The sequence below is a fragment of the Poecilia reticulata genome, linkage group LG3, assembly GCF_000633615.1.
Source record: "Poecilia reticulata strain Guanapo linkage group LG3, Guppy_female_1.0+MT, whole genome shotgun sequence".
In the NCBI taxonomy this organism is placed as follows: domain Eukaryota; kingdom Metazoa; phylum Chordata; class Actinopteri; order Cyprinodontiformes; family Poeciliidae; genus Poecilia; species Poecilia reticulata.
The window spans coordinates 7,057,208-7,065,208 of NC_024333.1; the positions used below are offsets into that span (position 1 = coordinate 7,057,208).

At 41.9% G+C, this 8,001-nt stretch overlaps 1 protein-coding gene across 1 annotated transcript in view; it reads left to right on the plus strand.

Moving 5' to 3' along the window:
* Positions 1-3,796, plus strand: part of insyn1 (inhibitory synaptic factor 1) — a 66,973-nt gene extending 63,177 nt beyond the window's left edge. The window contains exon 2 of the mRNA XM_008404750.2: positions 608-3,796. Within this exon, the coding sequence (XP_008402972.1) occupies positions 608-1,426 (819 nt within the window). The 3' untranslated portion in view covers positions 1,427-3,796. The remainder of the gene's footprint in view (positions 1-607) is intronic.
* Positions 3,797-8,001: the final 4,205 nt, after the last annotated feature.

Below are 8,001 nucleotides of genomic sequence, written 5' to 3' on the forward strand. Positions count from 1 at the left end.
CACTGTTAGTTTATAAATCACTTAATGACTTAGCACAACATTAAATACCTGTTGTCGTATCGACCTTCCAGACCAGTCAGGTCTAGTGGTTCTAGTCTTCTCTGCGTCCCAAGAACCAGAACCAAACACGTAGAAGCAGTATTCAGTTTTTACCCTCAACAAATCTAGAGCAAACTTCCAGAAAACTGCAAAACTGCTGAAACATTGAGTTCCTTTAAATCAACGTTAAAAGTCAATTTGCTAAGGGTTACCTTTTGATTAAAAACAGCTGGAACATTGCTCAATAGATTGGATGCATGTTTGATTATTATTTTTGATGATTTTGATGATGAGCTACATTAGACAAACTCGCATGCTGACAGCAACTGGATAGATGGACTTTGACTCACTTTGATGAGAAATACAGCAGAGTTTTAATCTCTGAATCAGATCTTGGAGCACGTTTAGATATTAGAATCTGAACAGCTGTGGTTAAACATTTTATCTTTCCCGAACACTTACTTACTTTTATTTGCTTAGAGTAAACACATCAGAGAGCTTATTCTCCACGTCGTTGGCTTCTCTGAAATATCTCATTGGTTTTGTTGTGTGCTTCTTCCTGCTCCAGGTGGTGGGTCAAATCGACAAATTAACGTCTGACTTCGACTTTGACCTGGAGCCGGATGATTGGACGGTGGCCACAGCCAGCAGCACATCCAGCAGTGAGCGGGGTTTGGGAGAAGCCTTCAGGCTGGACTTTCTCAACGCAGATGTGCTCTCCGACAGCTGGGAGTTCTGCAGTTACCTGGAGGCCGCCGGCGCGGCCGCCCGCAGATCCAGCGAACAGCCGGGCGATCTACGACAGGACCTGGGTCAAGGAACTATCCCGACCCAGACCCAGACCCCCACCCCGCCCCCCACCACTGCCTCGGTCTACTCCCAGATGAATGGCGGGCTTCCGATCCCCAATGGGCCACGCATCATTACTCCGGACTCCTCCAGTGAGGAGGCCAGCAGCTCCACGCACAGCCAAAAGACCTCGCGCACCTCTGGCACGCGGGAAAGAGTCCGCTTCAGCGACAAGATTCTTTATCACGCGTTGTGCTGCGACGACGATGAAGAGGAGGAGCAGGAGGAGCTACGGGAGGACAAGAGCGGTTGTGCCACACCAGACAGCGACACAGAGCCGGGTCTCCTGGGCAGCTCAGTCGCTCCCAAGCGTTCTTCCTCTGAGCACTCGCTCCTATATAACTGTCTGGACCCTTCCTATGGCTCCTCGCCGGTGAAGGCGATGACGGGAGCCCACACGCTACCCAGGAAAGGTCTCTTAAATCCCGGCTGCCGCAAAAAACTCTTAAGAAATAGCAGCACACAAACTGTCTCTGACAAGAGCACTCAAACTGTACTGCCCTATATTCCAACCAAACAGAAAGCAAAGGACCACTGAGGAAGCAGGCAAATCTCATGAAGAGAACTGTGCATTATTTAATATTAAATACATAGCTCATAGATTAATACACAAATAAATAAATTACTAAATAAATAAATGATATATGGGAAATCACTTGACTACCCAAACTCATTCTGTGGCTCAGGGAACACAAACAGAAATCATTTAAAATACAATGTAAAGTCTAAAGAAGTCTATCCATACTCAGGTTAAAACTATAATGAAGGGACCCACGGTGGGGGAAATTATTATTTTTGATCTATTGCTGAATTTGGTTTTCAATTTAGTGAAATACGAATTTGGTCCTGAAGCAAAACATGACTTAATACTTGGTGGTGATTCTTAAGTAGCACTGTGTTATTGGTGACCAGATTCACAGACATTTCAGGAGGGTTTTTTGTCTACGCCACTTAAAATACTCTACAAATCCTGAAAGTTTTGAGGCTTTTATCTTGACAACTCAAAGTGTCTGTTCCTTCAAAATTTCACGCTGTCATTTCTAAAGGGATTAACATCTAAACTCTGGTTGGATCTTAAATTTTTCTGTAGAACTTTAATGTGTTGCTTCTCATGCTGCATTCAGGTTACGAAGGAAGTGGGAACTCTGAGCTGGGTTTGAAGTCAGACCTAAGGTACCAGCATTCTGGTTGAGAAGTCGGAATTTCAACATGGCCGCAAACATTGCTTGCAATAGGTCTTGCAAACATTGTTTCATTTGCTTTACTTTCCATAAGCAAACATCACTTTTCGTTTTTCAGATTAGAGTTACAGGTGTTACATGTAACATTGGTTTTAGACACACTTTTGCATGTGTGTCTCGTAAAATAAACAGGTTTCCACAGATTCTTACTCCAGTTAATGTGAGCAGCGGCCATATTGAAACACGAAGTCCGCCTAACAAGTCGTAACTGAGGACAGTCAAAATTATTCCTATGTTTCCCAGTGGGGAATCCAACTTCAGAGGGCATTCCCATAAATTTTTCTGGACTAAAACTGGAACTCACCATTAAGCCACTCCCATGTGTTTTCTACCCCACGTTGTGAGATCTTGCATGGAGCTCTAAAGTTGGGCCAACCTACTTTTATTTTGCATCTCTTCTGTTTTAAAGTTGTTGGACCAGCAGGGTCCTCTTTTTCACCAAGCTTCTTGCCAATGAATGTGGGAAATCCACAAGACATCGTTTGACTGCTCTTTGGTCTGGACCATGACGGTGGAAAGTGTTCAATAGAAGTGGTGGATTGTATGCAGTATTGGATGTAGTTTTAACACAGTACGAGTCCAAACCATTAATTTCTTGGTAAGGAGATAAACTGACAAATTCAGCAGAAGATCAAATAATTCTTTACCCCACTACATTAAGCTGAAGAGAGATATCTCAAAAATCTTTCCCCCTTGTCACACAATTGAAGGAGTCACAAGGAGAGAAAAAAAAAAGCAAAGGTTTGTCTATCATGTGTAAACAAAACGCCACTCATTCTGTACCCTAAATCTGTATAAACATTGGCTTTTTTCATGTTCTGGTAATTTCAAATGTCAGGAGGATTATTGCTTCCAGGAGGGAAATGTCTCTAGATGCATGTGTCAAGGCGCTTCCTCCTCTCTTTGATGTCAACAAACGACTCTGAGCGTAGAGTCAGAAAAACAACACCATTTACCTTCGGTTTCATAAACCATCTCATTGTGATCGCTCCTTGGTCTGCCGTGGAGCCTGAAACGTATGAGTGACAGGCAGCAAAACAGATACACAGGCACTTCGGAAGTAGCGCTCCACAAAAGTGACATTTCAATTTTTGTCCTTCGATGTGCCTGCTAGCGGCGACACTCGATGTAGAAGCGGAGCTAAATAGCAATTGGGTGGATGAGGGGTTTTGGTGGTGGGGTGCGGGGGGAACAAGCGCTAAAGGTTTTGTCTCTTCATTCAGTGGCCCAGCGGGGAATTGAACTTGGTAGAGCAGCATTTTATTCACAGGGCCAGCGCCAATAGCCGTTCCTGATCAATATGTTAGAGGGAGGTTGCAGTGAGAGGTCTCTTTGCTGAGCGTGCAAGCCACTCTCCTGGGATCTGTGAACAAAAACTCACAGTCAGATCTATTTACTTACACTGAGCAGAACAAAAATTAGAATTGTAGCCCTAAAGAACTGACATTTCAAAAAGTGTGGGTCCAGGAGCGGGAGCCGGTGGCTGAAGAAAAGAGTGTTCTCGCTCAATGATTTCTCTTTACTTTATTATTTTTTTCCCCCCGATTTTTTTATTTATTTGCTTTCCCCACACACCGATGTTCTACCCTGGGAAACAGTTTTGTGAGTGTGGTCCTCACACCCCTGTGTTTTCAGTATTGAAAAGAAAAGTAAAATGTTGAAATCTTTAACTGGAAAATCCTTGCTGACTCCGGTGAGGCCGACCTTTCTGCCTCTGGTCACCCAGTGGGTACTTAGCCTTTCATAAGAGGCAGGGATTATGGAGCCTTCTTTCTCTGCTATATACGGTGCCTTGCACAATAATTTATACCGCTTGAGCCTTCTCACCTTTTACTCACCATAGTACCAAAGTTCAGTTCATTTTATTGGGGTGCTATTTTACCTGCCAACTTAATGCAGTGCTATAATTAGGCAGCATAGAGAAATATTTTGAAATATTTCTTTACACATTAACATTTGAAAAGATTGGTGCACGTTTGTATTCATCCAACTTTACCCTGATGCTCCATTTAAAATCCAGTCACTTGCCTTGCTGTATGTAATCCAATTCAAGTATAATTGCAAATGTCCTAGAAAGGCCTCAGAGGTTTGTCAGAGAACGTTAATGAACAAACAGCATTAAGGGGAAGAAAAACACACCACAGAGATCAAAATAAAGGTTGTGAAGTTTAAAAGAACATATCAACATTGGACAGCTCAGAAAGCACTGTTCAATATGTCACAAAGAAAAAGAGTATGACCTAACTGCAAACTGCCAAGAAATGGCTATCCACCTAATGTGACAAGGCTGGGCAAAAAGAGTAACTCATGTCAGAAGCATCCAAAGAGCCGTTAACTCTGGATGAGCCGCAGAGACCCAAAGGTCAGGTGGAAGAAAATATTGGCAGGACAACCATTAGTCCTACACTTGACAAATCTAGTATTTTTCAGACACTGCCAATATGAACGCCATTGTGCAACGAAAGCCTTAAGAAGTCCCACATGAATTATGCCATGAGCCATGTGGAAGGAGGAGTTCTGGTCGGATGAGACTATTTGGGACTAATGGAAAAAGAACAGTTTTGCACATCCTTCGGAACACAACAGTGCTCACACAATTGGTGGCAATGTCATGTTGATGCAATGTTTTTCTTTAGAAGGGATGACAAAGCACAATACTGAGTAGTGTAGTGGTAGGGCAGGTGTCCAGTATAAAGAGGCTACATCCATGGCTAAGCCAGAATATGACATAGTATCAGAGTTGGAGTGGACCAGTTAGAATGGCCACTGCCGTTCATTTAGCCATGTATTCATTTAGCTAATGAATTCTTTTAGCCATGAATTCATTTAGCTAATGAATTCATTTAGCCATGAATTCATGGCTAAATGAATTCATGGCTAAAATTCAATTAGCCATGAATTTAGGTCATGGCTAAATTCATGAATTTAGCCATGATCTAAATTCAATCATGTATCTGCAGCAAGGCATAAAAATTGATATTCACAGATCCTTTCCATCCAGTCCAACATGATTTTTGACATAAAGAAGGGTCATTAATGTCAATTTCTGTGAAATCTGGTTGAGACAAAAGTATCTCCAGTAATTGGAAGTACTACAAAATACTGAATGAATATAAAGGGCCTGAACACAAATGCATGACGCCATTATTTTCATTTTTTTTTAAGACAATTTATAATTTTTCTTCCAATTCACAATTAGGCTTTAATTTCTGTTAACCTGTCACAGAAAAAGGTTAAATACATTGAAGTTTGTGAAAAAAAGTGAAAAAGTATGAAAGTTTTTTTTTTGTAAATCACAAGATACATTTTCTAAATCGCCAAAATGTATAGGAAATTCCTCAAATGGCAAAAAACCAACAAAAAAAACACCTGAAGAAACAAGTCAGGTTGATTTTATCTGAGGCCAGCAGCTCTTGTTCTTTACTTTGTGATGTGTAAGGTGTTCAATAAGTGCAAATGACCGCCGCAACACCGAAGATTATTAGGGGCTGTGGAGATTTCCATCCAAAACAGACCACCTCTGTTTTTGTTTGTGTACTCCTGCGTAACAGTTATTGCATAGAGCACAGCTTAAGGGAATTACGGCTTTGCTGTTTAGGCAGCATTAAGCCTCAGGAGCCCAATATAAGGAAAGCGGACAGTGCACTTTTGAGGCAGGCAGCTTGGTAGACGCCGCACAAGCAATAATTAACTCGAGGTTGATGTGCTATACATGAATAAGGCAGAAGTGATTTCTTCCCGATTTTTCACATATTTTCTTTAGTCTTAGAGTCGACTCCGACAACATCAGGTGCCTGTGAAGAAAAGCACAGAGGAGAGATCAATGACTCGCTCCCTGAAGCATCGGCTGCCATTTCCCTGCTTGATAGTCCAACAGGCCATCATGTCCATTAGCATAAACAAACAAAAATATGCCTCTGCAAAAGCGGAGCATCAATTACAGTAAAACAAAGCTCATCTTGTGATGGCAATGCACCTGCCCGATAGGAGGTAGTTATTTCCTTCTCGTGCACCCGGAGAATTTATTAGTCGTATCTGCAGTGAAATCATCTCCTCAAACAGAGCCGTTTGGCACCGACACAGAATACATTATCATTGGGGACAGATTTGAGATATTTGGACAAAATATTAGCAATGTCTCTTTTGTCAACAAGCTCATTATTCATCCCTAATAGGGCAGAGATGTATCCTCAGTTCTCTGTAGGACAGGGACAGGAGGCATCCAAAGGTTACAAACACCAGAGCGGACCGATGCCAAAATGATACGTCAAGCAGAAAGATCCTTCTCCTTCCCCCCCGATAACGCTGAGCACCAAGCAGTTGTTTTGTATTTTGTGAATGTGCGTTGTACCAATATGTCATTGCTGCCATTGCACCTTGTGCATGGAGATGAGTGGTACTTTTCTGACTCGTATTTAATTTCATATTTGCCTGTCACGGCAATTAATGGAGATCAATACAACCAGACGCGGCACATCCCCCTAGGAAGTCGTTTGGCTAGACAAGTCCATAGGAGGGGATTACACAAAACAACTCTTTCAGAAGGCGGAGAAATGAGTCATGCCATCTGTGTTTTGACATCAGCGCTGGGCATGTATTGGTTCTCATCGCTGATCAATTCTCTAATCACAGCCTCAGGGTGTGGGGGGCTTCAGTCACTGACATTTTTTTTATATGTTGGATGTATTGCTGAACATCTAGGGTATATGGATGGGTGTGATGCAAAAATATGGAAAAATGCACCTAGATGCATTCTTTACTGCTCCTCACATATGCATTCTTGACGTTCCTTTCTCTGGCCTTTGAAAGCAGGTTGAGGGAAATGGATGGGCACATCTTTACGTTCTGTGCCGACTGCTAAAGGTTCATGAAGTGAGGAGTGAGGAGGTCAACACCATCTCATTGATTACTATAGATCGGCTAACAGCTGGAGTAGCTAAATTTGATTTGTTGCAGCTATGTGACATTTATATCCTCCCTATCTTTAAGTGCACACACACTTTTATGTCCGGCCCACATCCCACACTGCCTATGACCGGCAGATAAATAATGCACCGTCTCAGCTTCTGTTCAAACTCGTGCAAAGTCAAACTGTGAGCAAAGTGCTGAACCTTTAGGTCTACAAAACAGTTGACACAGGGTTGCACGGCACATGTTGTGCCCGATAAAGACAACACTACTGCTTTTATGCACACACAATCAGTAGTTGCAATCAGCCACAAGCGCAGTACAATATAGTGGTCCAGCAGAGCAAATAGCCACCCTCAGAACTGAGGGATGGCCGGACAAGGCCAGATCAACCATCAGTCACCATTTGATTGGGTTTGCGGAGTGATTAATGATCAGCCATGCAACCACCGCAGATAAGATTAGACCTTCACAGGTGATGAAGGGCATGGACTGTGGATATGCGTGAGAGGGGGGAGGAGAGGGGGATGGCTCTTGGGACAAAAAAAACAAAACAATGGCATCAGATGACCTGCTTCACTGTAAGACAAAGAAAACCTTTACCACAAAGTATGAAACAAGTGTCATGAGAGACAAAACAGACAATGTTTGGTGACAAATGAAAAGTTCCTACACTGTCTTAATGTATAAAGCCGTCATCAACATTTTTAAATTAAAACAAAAATGTTTAGCTAGAATTAAAAACCCCAAACACGTTGAGTACATAACTATAATTGAACTATCCCCATTTACAAACTAAATAAAAGGTGATTATAATTCAATTAACTAATTGATAATATGTTCATATTATCAGTTTATTTTTTATATAGTGTACAGTCACCAAAAACTATTAGTAAATGCACCATGAAACTTGTTAAACTTCCATAAAGTAATATGATTTCATGATGTAGAGCTTGAAACAAAT